This window comes from Pecten maximus, chromosome 10 (genome assembly GCF_902652985.1).
Source record: "Pecten maximus chromosome 10, xPecMax1.1, whole genome shotgun sequence".
Classification (NCBI taxonomy): domain Eukaryota; kingdom Metazoa; phylum Mollusca; class Bivalvia; order Pectinida; family Pectinidae; genus Pecten; species Pecten maximus.
The window spans coordinates 16,828,006-16,853,971 of NC_047024.1; the positions used below are offsets into that span (position 1 = coordinate 16,828,006).

The following is a 25,966-nucleotide window of genomic DNA, read 5'->3' on the forward strand; positions in this document are numbered from 1 at the left end:
GATTTTGTCCATCTTTGTGTGTCGTCCATCACTCTCAATGGAATTTTGCAGAAAACTTCCATGGCCACAGGTCAACTAAAATGTGAATTATATTGTTTTGCATCCCTCCTCAAAAATTAATAAGTGGCACAGGTTAGGGCTTCTTTCAATGAACTCTACAAATACACCATGTACTGGCAAGGGGACTGGGAGTTTATATATATGTGAGCCACACACATACACCATTTTCTCACAAAGTGACTGGGGAATGTCTTTATATGCCAGCCCCAACATACATAATTAACTGACAAGGTGACTCTGGAGTGTATATCTTTGTGATCCCCGAACTTAAATAATTTAATTATAAGTTGACAGGTGAGTGTGTAACCATGTGAGCCAGTAAATTGTCATTACTTAGTGCTAAGTGCTATATTGGATGTTTTCTGAGGTATACATTTATAAAACAATGTGTTGTCTGCCTTTTCTTATTATAGGGAGTAATGAGTAATTGATGACCACCTTATAAAAACCCTCCATGATGACCAACATTAAGTATATACACTAACTATAATCAGAGTTAGTTCAACCTACAAATTTATGTACATAAGCTACCGTGTATATGATTACCAATATTGATATACACTATCTTTAATTAGAGTTAGGTCTACATATAATTATACCCCCCTGACAACCAACATTATTATATGCTACCTAAAATCAGAGTTAGGTTAACATACAAAATACCCTATATGTGATGACCAATATCAATGTCTATAATTGGAGTTAAGTCTACATATAAAATACCCTCCATGAAGACCAATATTGGTAAAGATCATAACTATAAAATGCCTAGAGTGTAGAATGTCAACGTGGATTTCATTGCATATCAAAAGCTTAAATTTTACATCAAAAATATCTTGTACAATAAAAACAATGAGTACAAATGTTGTAGATAACAATTGATGTGACCCCTCCACACGTCGGCGTTGTTCACGACGGAATTCGTGGATCACTAGAAGTCGACTATCAACAGTCATTCAACTTGTATGCGCACTGGGATGGATTTTTTGACAGGGAGAGTGGTGTGAAGATGTATTTGTACAAGATTACTACGTCTTGCCAAGATGCTGCAACTATGGTTCTGGACTCAAGTGATTCAAAAGTATGTGGGCAAATCTTAGTAAGCCCCTATGAACTACATGTATATCTTTTTTTTTTTTTTTTTTTTTTTATGAACTATATCTTATGATGTATTATGATTAGACTTTCATTAATTTATGTCTCTAAAGAAAAACAAACAATAAATTATTCACTTTGCCATTTCTTTACATTATTGTTGCTGAGATGAAATTAAAATACGCCTGTTTTTTATTAATATGGTATGGAACAATATTCCACCATGGATAAAAACGCTCAGTATAAACATATGTGGGTTGGTCAATGTTTAAAGCTAGAGCTCATTAAGTTTCAGATAGACTTTAAAAAGTAATTATTTCTTTTTCACAAGTTCTGAATATCATGACAGTTCCAGAAATGTGTACATGGACCTTATTGTAATGATTAGAACATGAACACTGTAGATGTTGCTGTTTTATCTAGGTGATTGAAACCACAGACACTGATATTGCGTATGTGGCTGAAGGTAATGGTGTGTACTTTGTAACAGTGGTTGCCTTCAACCATGCATTAGAACCATCTTCACCAGTATGTTCAGATGGGGTCACCATTGACAGTGGAGTGACATCAGTTCATGAGATTTCTGTGGATACAGCTATGGTCAGGGGGGGACTGGTCACTGACTCAGGAGCCACGGATGTGTGGATACTAGATACAGATCGCTCACTAAGGAAGCTTTCTGCAACCACAGTAGCTTGTCGGTAAGTACTTGACTGCTATAGACACATCACCAAACCAGAAAAAAGGGGCCAGATTTTTTTTTTTACATAAAATTCAATTAAAATTTTGGGAAAAACAGCACACTTTTCAGCAAAAGAGAAACAGATGTTGACTGAGAACACTTTTATGCTATGCAAAATATTCATGCACAGCAAACAGAATGATTTTTACAATTTTGTAACCTTTGTAGTTTTTATATATTTAACAAATGAAAAAGTTATGAATGCATATCAAATGTGCCTTCATTTCAAGTTAGATTGAGACTTGATGCTATAACCTATCTCCTATAACCTATCTCCTATAACCTATCTCCTATAAAAGATAAGTCACTGCAATCTATTTATTTTCACTTCTAACCATTAAAAGGCAAAACAATCTTCCAACGCAAGCATCATTAGATGCTGGGATCTTCAATTAACCCGTTGTCCTTGATCATTTGCCTTCGTACGTGTCATCAGTGTAATTGTAAGTTCATCCTTATTCATTTGTCATTATCATTCTTTTGGAGAAGTGCTTAAAAGATGTTTTTCAAGTTTAATATTTAGATTTCCCTTGGTCCCTATTTGTGCCCATTCAATTTTGTGTCTGAACAAGAAAACAAAATGGCCAACAGGTAGCTATCTTGGATTTTGAAAATGGGGGCTAGTTACAGATATATCTATTGCGAAATACTGGATGGATATCCTAAAACCGTTATTGATGGGCATGGTAATAAAACAATTTGGGATGTGATCAGATACATAAAAGACAACCTCTATCAAGTATTCATTATTGTAGCTTGACATAATAAAATAAGTCGAACCTGGTTATATTGTAATCCTCGGGGAATGGAAACAAATCTTCAATTTAACCGGTTTTCAATATAACGGGATCCAGTCTGTGGCCGACATATTTCAGTAACGTTATCGCGCTAGCTATGTCAAATAAGACACCATTGTCCAATATATACTGTAGTTAATTGACATATTATGTATGTTAGTACTGTCATATAAATATATAATTTTCATTCAGTTATGCCAAGCATGAAGCTTGATGTCAAAGTCAATAGACTGAATTTACAATGAAATATGTTGTAGTTTAGGGTTTGTATGTTGGAATCCTGCTGCAGTTATGACAAACCATCCATTGCTCAATCATGTCTGTTGTTCAAGAATTGTGGGGATAGGCCGTTTACTGAGTCAGCTGATTGACTTCACAACACAGAAATATATACAAACAAATATTTATTATATACAAAATTATAAGAAATAATCTACCTACATGTGCAACATGTCAAAAACCTACACACCAACTTACTCGACTCGATAACACATTACACCTATGAATTTATATAGCCTACATAACTAAATAGTTATATATACAGAAGTATTTAGTTCTCTTTATATAACTATCCCGCGTAACCGTGTTATGACAGTCTCTTCCTCAAGTCGCGAACACAACATTTTGATGTTATCTCCAGTCTGCTTCCAATGATTTTAATGTATGTACAGCAATCACTCACTAAGGTAGGTTGTCCTGACTACTACAAGTCTGATCACTTTATCACTAGGTATAGCTAAGGACTTCCAGGCTCCCCAAGGTCACCTACAAGGTTACAGAGTGACTGAGTCCATATGTTCTATATAACGTCATACACAGTCTCTTTGACAATACATATGATAAGTCACATATTATTCCCCTTAATATCACTATACAAAATGTATTATATATCTATCCTACTTGTTGGCACTTTTTATATCGAATATATATTAAGGATACCTCTAACTTTTCAACACGAGCATTCGGATAAGCATGCGCTTACGCTTCTGTGACCTTACTTTGGGTTTGAGATTAGAATCACATGTATCACTGGGATATACAGTGTAATCACTTTACATGATTGACTACACATATCCTCAATCACTGGGATATACAGTGTAATCACTTTACATGATTGACTACACATATCCTCATATACCAAGTATGAGGACTTTTTGACATCCGGTATATGAAATCAGGAAAGTATCTGGAGTACAGAAAGAGCTCATGGAAACATTCGGTTTGGTTTTATTTTGTTAAACATCCTATTACCAGCCAGGGTCATTTATGGACGTGCCAGGTTTGGTGGTGGAGGAAAGCCGGATTATCCGGAGAAAAACCACCGACCAACGGTCAGTACCTGGCAACTGCCCCACGTAGGTTTGGAACTCGTAACCCAGAGGTGGAGGGCTAGTGATAAAGTGTCGGGACACCTTACCCATTCGGCCACCGCAGCCCCATAATGGAAACAAGTTTCATTCTAATTAGTCATATTAGAATATTCAAAATAAAAAAAAAAGCTGCGTGTGAAATTATTGTCAATTGAGAAGTGAATAAGATATAACATTTACTTGATTATACACAGTGCCAAAGCCACAGTGCTGTCGGACCTTGACCTTTTCCCAAGGACTCGCTATGAGAATGAGACAGAGGTAGTAGTTGATGGTGACACATTCTGTGAGAACAGCACTGGAGCACCCTCACCTGTGGCAGTCATGTTGAGGAAGTCATCTAGTCTCACTGTTTCCTGGCTAGTTGAGGACTCAATTGGCGGGGTGTTTGACCATCAGTTTGGACTGACAAGCACATCATTTGGCAGTGCCGCTCCAGACATCCTCAGCTTCATTTCCACCAGGCAAAATGCGCACATCACTCTCCATCATGAAGATGTATCAACAGGCATGGAGTTCTTCATGGCCATCAAAACCATCAGCAAGACAGAAACAGAAAATATTCAGGTGAGCATGTCAATAGATTATAAACTTATCAATGCTTTTGTCTGTCATTGTGCAACATCAACTATTTATTTTTCCCCATAAAGCACTACGTCTAAACACATCATCAGAATTTTGCCTGATATATCACTACTTACATCCTAAGGTAAAACTTCAAACAATGATAAAGGAGCATGACTTAAGTTTTTAGGTCAAGATCAAGGTAACTGTTACTGTTTTTAAAATGGTTAAGTTCAGGGGACATTTAGTGCTTTAGCAATACTTAGTATGCTTGTTAATATTAAGACAAGATTCCCTAGTACTGAGAAATATTCCTACAGGTACATTCTTCAGACAACCAATGAAGAGTTGAGTATTGGGACAGAGTGAGTGCATGGGGCATGAGTGTGCACCCGTTGTCTGACCGTGAACTTTTATCTTCTAGAACTATAAGCAACTCAAAATTGATATTTAGCGAGGAGGAAGTCTAGGGTACAAAAAAAGTTTGCTCATAAAATGACCTTGACCTACTTTCATGGTCACAGGGATCAAATATGTTAAAAATTTCAAGACCTCCTGTTCCAAAAGGCCAAGAGAGGCCTAATATTTTCCCAGCAGGTACTTAAGACAGTATGGTTTCATGTTTCCTAATACAAATGACTGTGAGCTATTTTCGAGTTCAAACGGGTCAAATAGATAAAAACTATGCATGCATCTTCTTGTCAAGCTCTGAAAAACCCAAACTCATATCTGGCCAGAAAGTACATGTACCTAATACCAGGTCAGTATTTACTGGTAAGTCCATATTGACCTCCCAATAACAGTCCATAATTGAAAAAAAAATCCTATTTATGTTTGTATATCTATTTATGAGCATATTTTATGTTCAATATATCACTATGACTTTGCAGACTTTCGGACCTTTCCTACTGGACACCACTTCCCCAACCTTCAGTGGAGCAGTTTCCATAAACCTGGTCAATGACTATTTGATTGCCACCTGGAGTCCCTCAGCTTTTATGGATACAGAGGAGTACTATGAGTTGTTCTATACGTTTGCCATAGGTGAGACTATTTTAACCTGTGAGTTAATATCGTGGCTGTCAACTGGCTCTCTACCTTATTTCAATATTTTCTTTATTTCAACCTTATGACCTCGAGTCATGATATTTGGACAGCAGTTTTCTGAAATTAAGAGATACTAGTACATGTCAATGCAAGTTGATCATTAGATGCTGTAAAACCAAGAAATGTACATCATACAGCTGTTTCAGCCTTCTAGGGACTTTCAGTAATGCTACGGACTCAAAGTGTGGATGAAAGTATTTAAAAATAGCTCATAATAAATATCAAAATCTGGTATGGAAGGTGCACATGACCCATTATTTCAATACGTAATTCAATGAATTAAAAGTTACAAGCAGGTTATCATAAATCCTAGAGCACTAACAAGTCAACCAGTAGTCTCTACCATCTGCAATCTCAAAGGATTGTACAAAAGACATAAGATATTAGCAGCTTTCAAAACAAATTAAGTTACATACAAAGTTTCAAAATCACAGGGTTTAGTAACAGCTAGAATAATGAGTATTATATGGCCAAGTGATCTTTTAAACCTACTGCAACAACCAAGTCCAAATCTATTCCGTTTATCATCCAATATAATCCCATGTGGCCCCACAGCTATGACCCCATTTTGAGGTCTCCACTCTGTGATAAGTTCAATAATGTCAAGGCGAAAAGCAAGTGCATATATGTATCACTATGTTACGGTGGCGGTGGCAGCGGCGGCTGGGTCGCACAGTTTTCCATGTGCTAACTCAGATTCTCTTAATTTGGCTGATCAAACTCAAACTTCATGCTGATCTTCCTTATCACAAGTGTATACTTGAGAGATTGCTTTTCAGGTTCAAAGGTCAAAGGGCAAGGTCATTGTTACTAAAAATAGAAAATCGGTTTTCTCTTCAGAAACTCTTGTACAGCATTTTTGGGGAAAAAAGCCAAGATAAATCAACTATCAATGACTTCTACTTTACCAAACAAACTCAAAATACAAATAAACATTCCATTTTAAAGTCACTTCATCCTTTGATACAGTTGGGAGATACGGGCCTTTGGACCTCTTGATTTTCCAAGGAGATCGAACTCAGTCTGCGTCATTCAACTGTGCTTCAGAGACTGTGACTAACATCACTCACATAAAAGAAATGTAATAAATATTTGTCTTCACATATTCATGAAATCTTATTTATATATTTTGTGAGATTACACTCTGATTTTTGCTTGATTTAGGGCATAATGAGTATGGAACAGATGTCCAGCAGTACAGACCATTGGCAGAAGGGGCAACATGTACTCTCAAAGATCAGCCAGATTGTACAGCTGCCCTACTGGCTCATCTTGACTGGGATCTGCACGGCCACCATGCTTACTATATCACTGTGAAAGCAGAGAATTCAGTGGGTCTCTTTGTCACAGCAACCTCCAATGCATATTTCCATGATGTACAACTGGCTTCAAAGGGGATGGTATTAGATGTACAAGTTGGGGTAAGTTATAAGGTTTGTGACTCACCTAGCCTGAAGGAGCATAGTCTGTCATCTGTAATTCATCAACATTTCCTTTCAATCCCTACTAGTTTCGAATGCCTGTAGGGGTTTTTATGACATTTGGTCTGGATAAGGGCATTATTGGGCAATGTTTTATAAATGGGGGGTGTTGTTGTCTATGAAGCTGGAGGGGCAAGGCCCAATAGGGGAAATAGATTGGAAAATCTTTATAAACCCTGGTATAGTCCTGAATGAATGAATATATTTTGATGAAAATTGGATTTTGTTGAAATTTGGTCTGGAGCATTTTTGGTCTTAGGAAGTCCAACGTTATATAACATGATTGTCCGTTGGGCCAGAGGACGGGCCCAGTAGGGGAAATAGAGGTAAATCATTTACATTGACAGTGAACAACTCTTTAGTTTAAATATGTTTAAAATGACTAGATATGGGTCATGGGGTCCAAAGGTTTAAGGTCAATAACAGGTTTAGTATTTTTCACTAAAGCAATTTTTTATGACAATATGAAATTGGTGTGAATTAAAGGATAAGTAAACCGACTTAAAATCCATGTCGCTATTTAGTGTGCTTGATTGAGCTAGAGTCATGATGTCGAGTCAGGCTATCTTTGTAGTATATAGTAGCTACCTCAACAACATAAGGGAGGCCTGTTGCAAGCAATCAGAATAATCAGGGTAAAGTGGGGAGCCTGAAGTTGATTCCCCACTTTGAGACCCGTTTTAAGATAAATGGAACTAGGAACCAGTTCCGAGTTCCGTTTAAGATAAACCTACTATGTATAAGCTTTAAGGGTTTTGGTCCCAGTTCCGAGTTCCATTTAGGAAAAACGGAAGAAGGAACCAGTCTCGAGTTCCGTTTAAGAATATATTCTATGTACTTTATCTCAATGTGAGGCCCGAATGAGAAGAAGAAAAACTATATGTGTCAATGGGTTTAATGGCAGTTATCAGTCACGTATAAAATTTACAGGACTTGGTCTTAGTTTTCAGTTCCGTTTATGATAAATGGAACAAAGAAACCAGTTCCGAGTTCCGTTTAAGCAAAATGGAACTAGGAACCAGTTACGAGTTCCGTTTAAGAAAAACTTCTGGGGAAAAAAGGATGACAACGCGACTGGTGTGGTAAAATAACGAGAAATTGTTGCGTTGTAACCTCTAAGAGAGAATGTTAACAACACAGTTCTCATTTATGGTACATTTCTTTATTTTTACCCTTTTGTAAATGACAAGTAGCCTTGTAAAAACAACTTTCTAGATATCGCGAAATGTGAGTCGATGAAGGGAGATATGAGTTGTTATTTGTAGTTGATGTATCTATATGTGTATAGTTAAAGTACACAAACAAAGCAATAACTGCAATATGTCATATCCCATTTTGTTTTCCAATATGGCTTCTACTGTACAGGTGAAATGTGTATATGACGACTGGGAAAATCTTTAATTGGTATTACTGATTTTTTTTATCGACACAAATAAAAAATACAATTTCATTGAATAATATTGAACAGTTGTTTCATTGGCCCTTGGAAACATAGAAATACGCAGGGTAGCAGGAAACTCCTAAGGAGCTGTTGCAAAAGGCCTTCATTGTTATTGGCTGTCAATGATTGGACTGGTCCCCAGAACGGGTTTTTTTTTTATTAATCTACAATTTGTGATATCACCAATTCGAATATATAGTATCATTAAATGATTTAATCACATCATGAATTATAATTGATGATATCATTTAATGAATAAATAATATCAATAATTCGTATTGATATCACTTTATTCCTTGAATTAATGATATCGATGATGGAATTATTTATATAAATAGATAGAATAAATGATAATCAAATTGTCTCCATATTTGGTACAAAGGTTCCCTGAGAAGGGGGGATGCTTGTATTTGAGGTCCATAGGTCAACGATTACATGGTCTGTCATTGAAAATATACTTTTTTCCACGTTAACTTCTTTCTTACCGACTAATCTGTCCATTTTTGGCCTTACAGATGCCATATGAGGACTGGGCATAGGCTTGCATTCGAATTCCGTAGGTCAATGGTCACACTATATGTTACTTTTATTATTATTTTCCTTTTTTCCGCCTGAATCTTGTCCTATACATTTCCACGAAATCCGTCAATTGAATCCCGATGAAACAGAAATATTATTTGGCAAGTGTAGATGTGCCTTTTTGCATTCGTTTTTTTTCCGATCCCCCAACCAATATGGCTTTAGTGGCATCTGAGAGGTCGAAAAATTGGTATGTAAGAATTGTGAGGGAACGCAAACGAAAACCTTTTACTGTGCGCCCTCCAATCCGACATGGACGCCGTACGATCTAATTGGTCAACACTTCAACACGGTCTAATTAAGATGGCATTTCGTGACCTCAACCGCAACATTTCTGTCTGGCGTTTTGTGGACTTTCCATAATGACTGCCGTTACAAATAGACCTTATTTAATTATTTAAATCGTGAATTAGAACTAATGATCGACAACATCAATTTGATTCATTCATATCGCTTATTCAATGAATCAAATAATATCCTTAATGCGAATACTTCGAGATAATAACATCTGAACATGTGTATTTCTAGATCGTCCCGGTATTATCCAGCGACAACCATATCAGCCCGAGGGACTTTGGTAATAACATTAAATAACGCGAGGATCCACATCATTCATGGTACAAAGGAATTAATATCACACAGTCGATTTAGTAATATCACTAAATGCCCAAAAATCTTTATATCATGAATTCAAATTATTTGTATCATTTATAGTATTGCAATTAAATGATAACAATATTTTGATTAATGATGTCAATATTGTTTTTGTGATCGTAGCACCAGCTGCTGATTTGATCAGCATTATTTCATAACTGTTGCAAGGCCTCGACTAATGACAAGACATTATTTTTGTTTTCAGAATAGAAAAGTAAAATGTTGTTACCATGTTTTACAACTTTATCATTTTGTATTTAAAATGAGCATTGAACTGGTCCATTAAGATTCCGACTCAGTGGTAGACTTAACATCGCTATGTACAGTTTCACAATAAATTTTAAGATTTCCTCAATCTTCAGGAGGCAAATGGACATAGTAGACATGTGAATAGAATGTTAAAGAATTGAATTTGAATTAATACTAAAAGTTTTGAAGCATTGTTGTTGAATTGAATTGGTTATTCGGAGAATTCATATAACATTTCCTTCTTAAAGTTATATATTTTATCAGATTCGTTGTGTAACCGGGCTCTGTTTCAAATTCCATCAAATATATTTGTCTTGAGGCATATTCTTATGCCTATCATTAGGAAGTTGTCATTTACCGTGTCTGATGTAGGTAATTGTCCCTGGTACTCCGGTCAGTTCCACGATTCAAACTGGTTCCTAGTTCCGTATAACTTGAACGGAACTGGGAATTGGATGTTGATTTGGTACAGTTAAAACGGAACTCGGAACTACAAATAATATTTTCTTAAACGAAACTTATTCTAATCCAGACTCGGGGGTTCATATTGAGATGACGTACATGTATATGTACATACAACTTTTTTTTTATACAGAACTAGGAACTTTATTCTCATCCCTTGAAGCTTAAAGGGAACAGGGAACTACATCCAATATTTTCGTAAACGGACCTCGGAACTGATCATAGATATTTTTAACGGAACTCGAAACTCGTTCCTAGTTCCGTTTTCCGTAAACGGAAGTCGGAACTGATTCCGAGTTCCGTTTTACTTAAACGGAACTCGCAACCAACTTCAGATTTAACGGTACTCGAAACTCCTTCTTAGTTCCGTTTTCCGTAAACGGAAGTCGGAACTGATTCCGAGTTCCGTTTTACTTAAACGGAACTTGGAACTCGAAACCAACTCCAGGCTCCCGGTAAAGTGTCTGTCTAAATTGTCCTTTCTTAGCTTCTCAAAAAAACACAAACTGCCATTGGTTGGTGGTGTCAAACCATTCACCCCAGACCTTCATCTGATATTTTTTGGATGATCTTTAACAAACTGAGCTTTACAGTCCCTCACTGCATTAAAAGTCGGGGTCATTAAGTAATTAAGACAAAGTGGATCTCTGACTACATCTCTGGCTCTTGATGGAGACGGTTTTGTAATAAAACAATTAAAATCTAAGAACTGGAAATTCCATCTGGTTGAGTGTCTGTCTTTCCGTTAGCTCAGCAAATATGGAGATGGTAGGAAACAAGTCACATTAAAGTAAATGTATCTTTTGCTTCCTTGCAATTATTTCCAACTGTCAAACGTCAATCTCAGCTATGTGAGCAGATGACTTCTTGGCAGAAATGGCCGCCTCATCCAGATATCCCCAAGGATATTATGGATGAGAGGAATAAGTCATCATTTCAACACGCACTCTGGTCAAAAGTCAAAATATTTTATCAATATTTATGAACATCCCGATCTGTACCGACAATGGTGAATATAGTAACAAGAAGTTAGCCACTGCTGACTCAGAGTCCTACAAAACACATTTTAGTTTGATTTTACTGTCACTACAGGTGTGGGTATAAAAACTATCGTCCCTGCATGTTGTAAGTCTGTAAAGTTTTAGCTTACCTGGTCCGAAGGACCATGCATGGTGAGCTTATGCCATACCGTGGTTTACGGCGTCCAGCATATGTTCGTCCGTTCGTCAACAATTGACTTCTTCATAACTCCTGATTTGAATTTTAAAAAATTGACTGGTTGCATCCTGATGGGGTCAGGATTCAAAATTATACAAATGGTGGGGCTGAACCCAAGGGACCTGAGGGGCGGCACCTAAAGGGATCAATTTGGCTAAATGGAACTTAGCTATGGATATAGCTTATATTTATATGGTAGCATCCCTAGGGCGTAGGGTTCAAAAAGCTACAAATGGACCAACTGATCACCAGGGGGCTGATGTACAGGGCAACATAATCCAGGCCTCTGATTGGTCAAAATTAAGATATTGTCTAATTTTCTTCAACTTTGGTTATTAGGGTATGAGGATAAGCCCAACAACACTATATAGGTTTTGTTGCCATGAAATGGTGATCCATGATTGGTGGAAATCAAGATATTGTATGATTTTCAACAAATGTGGAAAATAATCATATCATGAAAGTAAGATACATTTGTTGTTATAACTGACATCTTTTATTTCACTAATGAAATTTAGGTCGCTTTACTGTACAAATAGGACCTGGTGTCTTTCCCCACCCCTAGGGACCCTTAAATATATAGAGCAATGTTTGGCATAAAGAGATAAACACAATTATGATGTGAAAATAGGATCTTGAGTCTTTTCCCACGCCCCATAGACTCAGTTCCTTGTTATACATTTGATATTGTTTAGATCCCCATCCTATTATACAAATATAACATGGATGTTTGTGCAAAAGTCCAGAATATTTGACACGAGGAACTGGTAATCCGCCGATGTTCTATCACACGATGACGACGGCCGATGGTCTCGTGCAATAAAACATCGGTCGTTTACTAGTAGGGTGAGTTCACCATGCATCGGACACCTCTCTCGGAAGTTGCACGTTCGTTCCTTCGCTGGTACGTTATACCCCATTCCAATACAACACAATAAAGGCGAATGTGTTCCGAATGACTTTTCTACTACATAGAAGCCGAATGAGACAAGAGTGTGTACGAAAGACGTCTTATTTCTAATATACGCTAGGTATACCATGGATCGGACGGTCTCATACCATACATCGGACAGTCCGATACCATACACCGGACACACGATTATTTCTTTGAATACATTCAATTTAACACCTCAACAATGGTATTATAACACACTAAAACATTTATGAACTTCTGTAAGCTCAAACTAGGGACGTAAATTTGTATATACTGAAACACAGCAGAACGAAAATCGGCAACCATTGCTCATTCTACAAACACAAAGAATACTTGAATGAAGTTATCTTACCTTAAAGTTAAGTTGTCATAATCACATGATTAAATTTTGGATGCATATCCGATTTAAAAAAAAAAAATTGGAAGTTTCAAATTAATTTTACCGTTTGTAATATAATGTAAAAAGACAGGGTGTCATCAATATTTAGGTTTCATAAAAAATAGATTAGACATATTTAATCCGGTTCCAATTTCATAATTTATTTTGCTGTTGTCGATTTCTTTGCCGCAAGCCGTTTGGCAGCGCGCGCTTTTTTTTCCTCTAGTTTTATCAACTTGTTGTTTTCCGCGATTTTTTTCTCTTCAAATGCCTTGTCGCATGATATTACAAAGTAACCGCCTTTTGTTGTGGTTGTTGGTTTCTTATGTAGCGGTACAGATGGCACCTCCAGGAGCCACGAATCTGAAGACTGTGTGATCTAAACGAAAAGGAAAGATATAGTTGAATTAGTCAATTATTACACAATACATTGATTACATACACATACTAATACAGGTACTTATCAATTCCATCACACGTATCTCATAATATAAATGTCATTACATTATATTATATCTTTATTTAACTGTAACCGTGACGAATACCTGTGGACACATTTTAACTTTATACGTCTTCCAAGCCTGGAACGTACGGTCACCAGCCACATCAATACCAGCAGAGAGAGCTTTTTCATACTGGGCTTTTTTTGCCTGACTTATACTGCATTCAATGGCAGCTAATGCCAGCTCCGGGGGACACGTGTCGGATGAGGACGCGTTTAGCAAGGGATCCGGTGGTGACGCCCCGATATTGTCCGCAATATCTGCCATGTCCCTGTCGAGACTGCCGTCTAATGGCACTGATGACACCACTACCCCACTGTCTGTTATGGAGATCCCCAAATCGACAAGGGTACCCTCTGTCCTTTCATCATAATGCAGCTGTGGCAGTTCCTGTAACGTTAACGACACGGTGTTGTCGGACACGCGTACGTCACTGAATGGCTCTGTATGAGTGCATGGCTCAGGTGTACATGGCTTGGGAGTGCATGGCTCGGGTGTGCATGGCTTGGGTGTCTGGTTCTCCATTTCATCTATCGGGTAAACACAATAAAGAGAATAAGAAAGGAAGAAGGAAAAGAAAACAAGAGGCCCAGGGGCCTTAACGGTCATCTGACTCTAAATTAAAAACCTTATATAATTGTAGTATGTATTCTCTGTAGCAAGTATATAGTGGCACCGTTTGCCATGGTGGCCATCTTGGATTTCTGACCGACCCAATAAATAACAACACTTGGTTAGGGCCATCTCAGGATCATTTCTGGCAAGTTAGAGCTGAATCCCATTGGGGGAATTTGAGAAGAAGAAGTTTAAAATAGGCATTGTTCAGGATAACCATGATTGCACAATCATGTTACAAATGGCCGCCATGGCTGCCAAGTCAAGGATTTTATTTCAGGCAAATTTCAGCCCAATAGCACTGGTGGAAGATGAGAAGAAGTTTAAAATGTGTTTTCAAAATAGCGGCTATGGCGGCCATCTTGGATTTCGGACCGACCCGAAAAATAACAACACTTAGTCAGGGCCATCTCAGGATCATTTCAGGCAAGTTTCAGTTTAATAGCACTGGTGGAACTGGAGAAGAAGTTTGAAATGTGAAAAGTTTACGCACGGCGCACGGCGCACGGCGGACGGCGCACGACGACGGACGAAACATGATGACTATAGGTCATCCTGACCCTTCGGGTCAGATGACCTAAAAACCCCGCATGTAACAGACAAGAATTAACAAAGGGACTTAGATACCGTTTTGAAGAAACGTACGGAAAAGTAACACAGGGACTTGTTCTAAGGTCGCATCGGGTCATATATGTGCAGTATTGTGCACAAAGGATAGCTGATGGTAAAATAGCCAAAGAAAACATAAAATGACACACCTGCATACACTGATGATGGAAGAAATGCCTCTTTAGGGATAACGGTTCCATCACAGGGGTAAATCCCGGTTGCCCGAAAACCGTTCACCAAGTATTCTGGTTTAAGCTGATTCCAGGCTTTCGTTACAAGCCGAAAAAAGTTGGCATGGGTGACAGGGCATGCTGTCTGAGCCAGGAATGAGGTGGTGGTCTCTTTCCAAGATTTTTTGAAAGGCCCAAATACAGTTCTGAATAGTTTGAAAATACAAAAAGAAATACCAAAAAAGAGATTCATTTTGTAAGTAACGTTAAAAAATCTGAATATGTAACAATATTGGATATGCATGTATAGACACTAAAAAAACAATTGAATTATTTGACTGTGACGTCATGCTGCTTAACTGGACAGTCACCTTTCACCGCCGTGATTTATAATTTAGATATTAGATAATTAATTAACAAACGATAAATGTATAGTTCACAAACAATTGGTTGGATAAAAATTGAACCGCTTATTTGATATTGATTCTACCTGTCTAAGGGTTGGAGCCAGTGAGAACAGTGTGACGGCATCTCCATCAAAACTATATTGTTTTCACGAGCCGATTCAATAAGCTCGATGTGGTGGTGCGAATCGTGGCCATCAAAAATTAAAATCTGAGGACGATGTGGTCCGATGTTCTTCAAGAAGACCTCCAAAAACCACAACGATGAGAGTCCCTATAAATGCGAATAAATTGAATAGTTAGAGTACCGTATTTGACCCAATAACCGCCCGAGCGCTTAAAAAATCTTAAGAAAATGGAGGGGCGCTTATCAGGACAAAATTTAGACTATGTCAGAAAAATTGACCATATTCATAAATCACGTTAACTTCCAAGACTCCATGCAACATATTTGTCTGTCTTTGTGAATTGAAATTATACTTATTTTACGTTTTTTATGGTGAACTTTTCCTCATCGACGTATACTAAAACAAAACATTACGTAACAAGTGAAATGAACATCGGAGGGGGAGGGGGATTATTAGGTCGAATACGGTACTTCAAATACGTAGCTGAAGAAATTGCGTTAAGGGAAATTCAGAGATACTTTTAGTTAGTTACCTTTTATAAACGATTATCAATGCTATGTTTGCATCATTTGAATTGAGACTATAGTGCAATATCTTTTGCAGGGAGGCAACATTTTCTCGTGCAAAGTTATACCGAAAATTAGAACATTTCCTTTAATTTGTACCTGTTTTATCCAACCAGAATCGGACACGCTGATGAACGATCCCTTCGGGGCCATATCCGTGTCCCAGGACTTTAATGCCTGTTTCGTTTTCCCCTTCACAATGAAGTGGGGAGCCAGCATCCTCCCTGCGGCATTCCCGCAGGCAATCATGGTAATATTTTCGCGGTTCCCACACTTTGTTTGTATGTTTTTCGAACCTTTCCTGAAGTGAGTAAAAGTAATGTTCAGATTGTAAACACACATGCACATAAAATAAATATGAAATTTTACTGAATTGTTTTCGTCTGCCGTTTATATATGTGTGTTGGTGTTGTTTACCTTTATTCATACTTCATTACATTTACACTCTCTGACTCTGTACATGCCCTATTTTTAGCCCACCATCATCAGATGGTGGGCTATTCAAATCGCCCTGCGTCCGTGGTCCGTGGTCCGTCCGTCCGTCCGTCCGTAAACAATTCTTGTTATCGCTAATCCTCAGAAAGTACTGAAGGGATCTTTCTCAAATTTCATATGTAGGTTCCCCTTGGTGCCTAGTTATGCATATTGCATTTTGAAACCAATCGGAAAACAACATGGCCGACAGGCAGCCATCTTGGATTTCGAAAATTGAAACTGGTTATCACTATTACTAAGAAACTAATGAAGGGATCTTCCTGAAATTTCATATGTAGGTTCCCCCAGGTGCCTAGTTATGCATATTGCATTTTGAGACCAATCGGAAAACAACATGGCCGACAAGCAGCCATCTTGGATTTTGACAATTGAAGTTTGTTATCACTATTTCTCAGAAAGCACTGAAGGAATCTTTCTCAAATTCCATATATATAGGTTCCCCTTGGTGCCTAAATCTTAAATTTTATATATAGGTTTCCCTTGTTTGAAAAGTACTAGAGGTTTCTTCTGAGTTTACACAGATTAGTAAGACTTAGAAGAAGAGAAAAGTAGAGAAAAGATCAATCTGACATGGAACCTATGAAGAACATTCAATGGTGGGCGCCAAGATCCCTCTGGTTATATTTGTCTCTGTACTAGTCTAACCGGTTCACGTGTCGTGTATATTAGTTTTCTTGATTTGTTATGTATAATTATTGTATTGCCACGTGATTACATGTTCTTACGTGTACCTGTGTATTTCACTGGTCACTCTTACACTGGACGGCAAACATTACAGACATGCTATATTAGCAATGACATTTTGGACTATACAATGAACATTTTAAGAACCATACATTGCGTAGTTGCCACCTTGTACAGTAAGACCTGTATGACATTAAATGTAGTTGTTGGTAAATATTAATTGCAACCGTTACGGAAATATATAGGCCTCCATGTTCATGTTGGTTTTATAATCATATGTCCATCAGTGTGTGAGAAAGTAAATTGTTTTATGTCTCGTAGTGTTCTTTTCCTACGTTTCATTTATTTGTATGCTACGTGGTTTTTAGCAGTCTTTTATTTTGATGGAACAGAATCAATTATTAATTATTGTAAAATTGAAATAACAGTGATTCAAATAACGCCATTGTACCTTGAAACAACTTTAACCGGGTCCGAAGATAAGTTGATTGCAGTCTCATCCATATTCCAGATAAACTGGGGACTGCCAGACAAGTTGTTACTAGAAAGTTCGTTCTGTAGAACGGTAAAATATGACTTAACCCGTTCTGGCCGCATCATCCGGTGTCGGACACCTGCCGTACCCTCAGGCTGTCGAAGGGACACCTCCCCGTGGCGACGTTTGAACAGTGTCCACCATTTTTCCGATGGCACTGTAGCCTTAAATGACAAGCCCCTTTTCTGGGCAAGAGCCGCTGCCGCTCTCTTGAAATTTAGCTTGCTAAAGCCAATCCCCATTTGGGATCGCTTTGTTGCTGTATTAATTAAAAAGTGTTCATCTTCCTTTGGAAGCATAGGCGCTTTGCCATTTACGGCACCTTCATCAATGCGCCCACTTACCCTGTCCCCAAGACTAGATTTGGGGACATTATATTTGGCCGCAGCCCGCCTTACACTACTCCCGCCAAACTTCACCTCGTGAACGGCGGCACTCATGGCTTCCGCCGTCCAATGGTTCTTTTTGGGTCCCATTCTATCAAATTAAAACAAAACACAGTATTTATACTTAAATTAAATTATACTATTTAATACAAATTTAATTAATCAAGATTTCAATCGGCTGACATTTACAAATTGATTTAACATGTTCAACGTCTTTGTCCTCTGCCTTAAACCCAATGTTACACCTCTGCATTGGACCACTATACTTCTTGAATTTGGAAGGCTTGTCTTTTGCTTTTAAATACACTAATCCACAGGGTATTTCTTGTTTCAAAATATCTGATATGAATTTGGCATCATTCCTTTGCAGATAAGCTGCATTCTTGCGCCTCTCTTTGTCATAACATATAGCAACCGCATTCTCATCGTAAGGGTTTTCAGGTTCATGTTTAAGATATAAGACCTGGTCGATTTCCAGATGTCTTGGTCCCCAATGATGCATTCCAACAGCATAAACCCCTCTAATTATCACATTCTTCATTTTTCCTGAAAATAAGATATTTTATTTTACAATACATAATTTATCATAGACACAAGCTTTTTCCCCATAAGCCACCATGCTACAAGTGTAAAATTTAACTATCATACCATGCTTCGGACACTGTCCGATGCATGGTGAATTTGTGTCCGATGCATGGTGAATTGGGTTTGGCAGAAAAACGTCAAAAAAGTCTGATACAACTAAGATTTCAAATGGTTTTTTGAATACAATAATGTTTTAAAGTATATCAGCATGTAGAAAAAATGGGTTACAAAACGGCTTATTCACATTACTAAGTGGAAGGGAGATAATCCCTACACTGTAAAACACAATTAAATCCAAAACGCACTAACCTGACCTTGGATTACCGGCATTCAGTGGTTCGTAGATTGGCGGGCTACAAAGTCACGTGACCTGCTTTGTCGGTATCAGCGCAGCGTTTGATAAGTATAGTACTCGTATATTGAAAAATCAACACGGTAAAGCGTTTCAGTGTATGTTTAATGATCAAGCAAAACTGTCCGAACCATGGTATGTGTCCGATGCATGGTGAACTCACCCTACCGAGGGATCCTAAAACCATATAGAGAAGTCACTGTCGTCTGGCATTGTTGACATCTGAGTGACTTAGACGCTTGACAGGGTAAGATTAGCTTTGGAAAAGTCACATGTGCTCAATAGTTCGTGACCGCGCAAAAGTCATTTTAGCGGTGCAGTAGTTTATAATATGGCGTATGCGTATAGTTAAGGAAAATCAAACGCATTATGTAATAAAACCATGTATAACATTGTTGGGCATAAAGGGATATACACAATCCTGATCTAAAAGTAGGCCCATGGATCTTTCTCTACTCCAAGGGACTTAGTTTCTTTAAACACAATCATTTTGTAAAAAAAAAAAAAAAAAAAACAATCCCTGGGATCTTTTCACACATCTAGGGTGTTTCTGGATTTGATCTTTGAAGCAGTTGAAATCCATTCTCCGTATCCATAATATCATTGCTTGACAAATTAAGCCATTAACGAATTATGAATGAACATATTTTGACTTTTGGTCAAGTCCATCCAGGTGAGCGATTAAGGATTAAACCCCTTGTTAGTCAAATGATCGACCATTCAGGTCATCTTTTTTTCATTGTTGGAAGTTCAGATGTTGTTTTTTTTTTGCTTTTTTTTTATTTATTTATTTTTTATTTATTTATTTATTATTAGTATTATCATTTTTTGTTGCAGAGTGACAAAGATTCTGTACCCTACACAGTAAGTAAATCTGCGTTAGAAACATTATTTACTCACACGTTTTAGAGAGACCACAATATGTACCTATCTTCATACAGTTATAAACATACAAATTGTTTGGGGTGAACTTCAGACCATAATTTATATAACATTCTACCACGTTTTGATTGGTTGAAAACCGTGCATTATTTTCCAGTAATACACTCTCGTGTCAACAATACAAGCTCGTGAGTCACGGCTGTTACAATCTTTCCCTTACCAAATCGTGCATTTGTAAACAAACATGGCGGCATCAAAACGTTTGAACGTCGGAGACCGTGTATTATACAACGGATAAATTTACCGCATTGTTAATTGCTATCCACCCAGAGAAGACTTTGCTTAACAATATGTTGTAAGGTCAATATCCACAGTCAACCTTTGGAGAGCATTTCTACATAAATTGCTGGCCGACATCCCCGAAAATTCTCGTAACGTTGCCGTCAACTGGCTTGGAATAGACGTCAGCTTTTGAATATTAATTAGCACGCGGGCCTTATCGTTTCTTGTGAATTGTAACAGCCATGTAGCGATACATTTCCCGGGGTTTCGTTGCCGTTTTTCTATTAGGAAGAGGTATATCTCAGAACTAAACAGTACATGGTAGAATAGAAATAATTACGATGATTCGTGTATTGTTGCAGGATATACAACGAGGACGAGGATATTTTGCAATTAAATTAATAACGAAGGCCACAGGCCAGAGTTATTAATAAAAATTGCTAATTTTGCAATTTTAATTAATATCTCAGGCCTGCGGCCTTCGTTATTAATTTAATTGCAAAGTATCCTCGTCCTGTTGGTATATCCTGCAACAATACACGAATCATCGTAAATTATTTCTTAAATAAGCAATATGATTAATTTTCAAAGCTTAAACTTAAAGATCGTTAGTTCCCTGTGACAGACTGGGTACATCATGATTGTGGTTCGTATGTCCTTAAGTCTGATACCATCTCTCAGGGACTTATAAAATTGTAGTAAAACCTAGGGTTATATAAGGAATATATTTGTTGGTCTTGAATGAGGTGTGAGTTTGTCCATAGCACAAATTATCTGAGCTTTTTTGGAAGATATCTCATGAACCCCTCAAAAATGTTGCACACCATAACATACACCATTCAGTTTGCACCTGATTAATGGTGGCAACTTAACAAAGGGTCAAAGGTCACGCTTAACCACATACGAACAATAAGTCAGGTGATTATATTCAATGCAGCACGTGCCTGTCATCACATACAATGTACACTTTTTCCTGATAAGGGGGTCACATTACGTATATGAAATTACTTTCTTTGCATTAAATTAAAGGAATATAGTAAATTAGAAATAAAAAAGATGATAAATGTGCATTACATCAACATTCATCTCGTCAAAGGACATAGTGGACTCCGACTTTCAAACTGACCAGACCAGACTGCAGGTCAGATGGCTGAATTTTGACCACCCTCATCTGGATATAACCTACCAAATCGCTATAGGTACAACTTCGGGAGGATCAGAAATCTATGGACCCTCTAGTGTGGCTTCCAACCACACCTTTGAGAAAACTGGACTTAGTCTTCTACATTGGCAGGTAATTGTATCTGGTGCCAAAGGAGCACTCATCAAAGCTATAAATATCGTTTTAGCTTACCTGATTTATCTAAGAACTGTGAGCTATGCTGTGTTATTCGTCTACAATTGTTTGTCTGTCAACTTTTCAAACTCTCAATAAAATTGCTACTTAGGACATGAACAACTGAATCAATATTTTTTATGAAATTTGGTTTGAACCCTTCTTGGGTAAAAGGAAACCAATCCTGTATAAAAAGTGAGTCTGGCCCATCAGGGCCTCAGGAGAAGGGCCTAAAATGGTAACTAAAGTAGATTCTTTAAACTTCTTTTTCTGTAGGAATGGAAGGATTTGGACCATATTTGGAATATTTGAAATATCTCTAGGTGAAAGATTATCTTTTTTGTATAAATGCTCAGTCTGTCCTCTACCAGGGGTCTGAGGGACAGGGCCCCAATGGGAAAATAAAGCAAATTCTTGGAAATCCTTCTTCTGTAGGTACGAACTAATTTGGTCAATATTTGATCTGAAGCATGCCTCCTTCAGTGAATGGGAAACGATTCTGTATAAACTATAGGTCTGGCCTCCAGGGCCCAGTTGTTCAAAAGGTGATTAGCTTAATCACTTGATTAGTGAAAATTTCATTTCTCATTTGTTGCAAAACCCGTGAGTATATCATCTTTTAACTATGCCAGTTGAAAGAGAATTAAGAATTACAGAATTTCATAAAGTTTTGTCAAGCTAGTTCAACCAGAAATTATTTTATCAGGCTTTGAAAAATAGTGTTAAAATGTGATTAGCCTAATCACCTTTTGAACAACTGGGCCCAGGAACTTAAGATGTCAGGCCCAATATAGCAAATATGATATTCTTGAAAACCTTTCTACTACTGTAGAAATGAAGAAATTTGTCCCGAAGTCTGTCTGAAGCATCCCTTGGGTGAAAATGAACCAACTATGCATAAACAAAGGAACGTGTTACCCATAATACCAATTTTGAAAGCATTTCAACAATTGGCTTTGAATCTTAGTGTAAGGAATGTGTTAATTAGTTTTAATTGACTGCAGTGCGTGTTACTTAGTGGCGATCTGAACGTATTTGTGATATATAATATTGCTTTGCCATAATCACCGAATTACCAAGATCAGTGATGCAGGCCCCATGTGTCTCCCGTCTGTTATGTATCATTACACTGTAAATATGTGTATTGAATTGTATAAAAGCCCATGCTAATTTAGTGTTGTCTATTGTAACTGTGTTTGCTATTTCAGACATACTTCTTTACAGTCAAGGCTGTGACGTCAGTGGGTAGTGTCAGTGTAACGTCTGATGGTGTCACTGTTATAAAAGAGGGAGCTGTACTCACAGGGATCAATGTGTATGATGGCAAACCGTGCAACTTCACAGGTTAGTCTTTTAAGCTGAGTGTTTAACAGGCCAGATACCTTTTCACATAAAAATAAATCTCTCAAAATGTAATCTAAGTGTTTTCCTAAACTGTTAAAGAAAGAAAGTGCATTTAAAGAAAGCCATTTCAAAATATCATCTTCGAGAAAAATGCATGGAGTGGAATTATTGTTGATCATTAATTGAATCACTTCTCATTAATCAACTGTGGTTAAGTTACTGCTTATCAATAGCATTGATTGAGTCACTGATCCCTATCAACAGTGATTGTGTAATTGTTTATCAAACAACAGTGATTGAGTCACTGTTCATCAGTCAACATTGATTGAGTCACTGTTCATCAGTCAACAGTGATTGAGTCACTGTTCATCAGTCAACATTGATTGGGTCACTGTTCATCAGTCAGCATTGATTGAGTCACTGTTCATCAGTCAACAGTGATTGATTCACTGTTCATCAGTCAACAGTGATTGAGTCACTGTTCATCAGTCAACAGTGATTGAGTCACTGTTCATCAGTCAACAGTGATTGAGTCACTGTTCATCAGTCAACATTGATTGGGTCACTGTTCATCAGTCAGCATTGATTGAGTCACTGTTCATCAGTCAGCATTGATTGAGTCACTGTTCATCAGTCAACAGTGATTGAGTCACTGATCCCTATCAACAGTGATTGAGTCACTGTTCATTAGTCAACATTGATTGGGTCACTGTTCATCAGTCAACATTGATTGGGTCACTGTTCATCAGTCAACATTGATTGGGTCACTGTTCATCAGTCAACATTGATTGAGTCACTGTTCATCGGTCAACAGTGATTGAGTCACTGTTCATCAGTCAACAGTGATTGAGTCACTGTTCATTAGTCAACATTGATTGAGTCATTGTTCATTAGTCAACAGTGATTGAGTCACTGTTCATCAGTCAACAGTGATTGAGTCACTATTCATCAGTCAACAGTGATTGAGACACTGTTCATCAGTCAACATTGATTGAGTCACTGTTCATCAATCAGCATTGATTGAGTCACTGATCCCTATCAACATTGATTTTGTCATTGTTTATCAAACAACAGTAATTGAGTCACTGTTCATCAGTCAACAGTGATTGAGACAATGCTCATCAGTCAACAGTGATTGAGACACGGTTCATCAGTCAACAGTGATTGAGACAATGCTCATCAGTCAATATTGATTGGGTCACTGTTCATCAATCAGCATTGATTGGGTCACTGTTCATCAATCAGCATTGATTGGGTCACTGTTCATCAATCAGCATTGATTGGGTCACTGTTCATCAATCAACATTGATTGGATCACTGTTCATCAATCAGCATTGATTGGGTCACTGTTCATCAATCAGCATTGATTGGGTCACTGTTCATCAGTCAGCATTGATTGAGTCACTGTTCATCAATCTGCATTGATTGGGTCACTGTTCATCAGTCAACAGTGATTGAGACACTGTTCATCAGTCAACAGTGATTGAGTCACTGTTCATCAATCAACATTGATTGAGTCACTGTTCATCAATCAACATTGATTGAGTCACTGATCCCTATTAACATTGATTGTGTATTAAAACCCTTTTATGACATTTTATGTGGAAGCCGAATCCCTGTTTTCAATTATATACAACAAAACATGATTGGAGATTTCTTCGAACATTTCCTACTTCGAATCTAGTGAGCTTTGCTAGGATACTGTTTACAAATCACGATCAGAAAAACGCTTCATCCTAATCATTTTGGTGTTTGTGCGCGTGCGGTTGTTCCGCGGCAGTCAACAGTCAAAAATATTGACCGGTCAACAGTCGAAAATACTTAATTTTCATTTACATAAAGAGTTAGGTAACAAAATTGATTAAGACACTGTTTATCAAACAACAATGGGCTGGATTATGCTTATTGGAAAGAACAAAAATGACCTAACTATGACAATATCACCTGTTATCTTTATAATTATGATATTTTGGTTTCAGTTGATAATGGCACATTGTTTCATCACCATGAACAGGTAAATGATAGTGGATTGATTAATATTTATCAAAGAATTAACGTGTTTCTTGGTGGTTTAATGCTATTCATAACTGATCAGCTCAAACTTTTAGTATATGGTTCTATACCTCTGTATTAACCAGTCCAAACTTTTAGTATATGGTTCTTTATTAACCAGCTCAAACTTTTAGTATATGGTTCTATACCTCTTTATTAACTAACTCAAACTTTTAGTATATGGTTATATACCTCTGTATTAACTAGCTCAAAATTTTAGTATATGGTTCTATACCTCTGTATTAACTAGCTCAAACTTTTAGTATATGGTTCTATACCTCTGTATTAACTAACTCAAACTTTTAGTATATGGTTCTATACCTCTGTATTAACTAACTCAAACTTTCAGTATATTGTTCTATATTTCTGTATTAACCAGCTTAATTTTTTAGTTGAAGGTTCTCTATCTCAAGTATTAATCAGCTCAAACTTTGAGTTGATGGTTTTATACCTCTAGTATTAATGTATAAATTAAGTAATAACTGTTAATTAATTTGGAGGTGGGAGAGCTGGTGACAGTGCGTGATTGCATTACTCATGTTAATGCCAGGAGAATAAGCTAATTAACTCTTACTCACAGGTCAGGATATTGGTTATCTAAGATGACCACCCTTGATTAGGAGGTCATGATCCTCAGATCTCCAAGGCAATGATGCTGAGGGCCTAAAAGGACCCAGAGCTCACCTGGTGCATTGTCCAATCAGATATTACTTGCCTTACAGCTGACCAATCATTGGCTCAGAGGTTGTCTTGTCGATTCAGATAGTATCTGTATACAAGCATATGCAGTGTGAAGCAGCGACAGTGCACTAAGTTCTCCCAGACCCTCCTACACTTCTTTTTAATATTGTAACATTTTTAAGTCACCTGAGATAAAGTATCAAGTGACCTGTTCTAACCGTCTTT

At 37.4% G+C, this 25,966-nt stretch overlaps 2 protein-coding genes across 2 annotated transcripts in view; one reads left to right on the top strand and one right to left on the bottom strand.

Annotated features, from left to right (window-relative positions):
* The first annotated feature begins 964 nt into the window (after nucleotides 1–964).
* The window catches only part of LOC117335547, an 83,619-nt gene continuing 58,617 nt past the window's right edge, over nucleotides 965–25,966 (top strand). The window contains 9 exon segments of the mRNA XM_033895619.1: nucleotides 965–1,141; nucleotides 1,579–1,856; nucleotides 4,259–4,631; nucleotides 5,519–5,672; nucleotides 6,900–7,156; nucleotides 20,002–20,028; nucleotides 21,425–21,622; nucleotides 22,873–23,008; nucleotides 24,988–25,022. Coding sequence (XP_033751510.1) covers nucleotides 1,070–1,141; nucleotides 1,579–1,856; nucleotides 4,259–4,631; nucleotides 5,519–5,672; nucleotides 6,900–7,156; nucleotides 20,002–20,028; nucleotides 21,425–21,622; nucleotides 22,873–23,008; nucleotides 24,988–25,022 — 1,530 coding nt within the window. The 5' untranslated portion in view covers nucleotides 965–1,069.
* On the bottom strand, nucleotides 13,222–15,864 carry LOC117335549. Its single transcript, XM_033895621.1, has 4 exons — nucleotides 15,520–15,864; nucleotides 15,009–15,235; nucleotides 13,678–14,165; nucleotides 13,222–13,511 (listed from the first exon to the last, which is right to left on the bottom strand). The coding sequence occupies exons 1-4, from the start codon at nucleotides 15,564–15,566 to the stop codon at nucleotides 13,293–13,295; spliced, it is 981 nt and encodes a 326-aa protein (XP_033751512.1). The 5' UTR covers nucleotides 15,567–15,864; the 3' UTR covers nucleotides 13,222–13,292.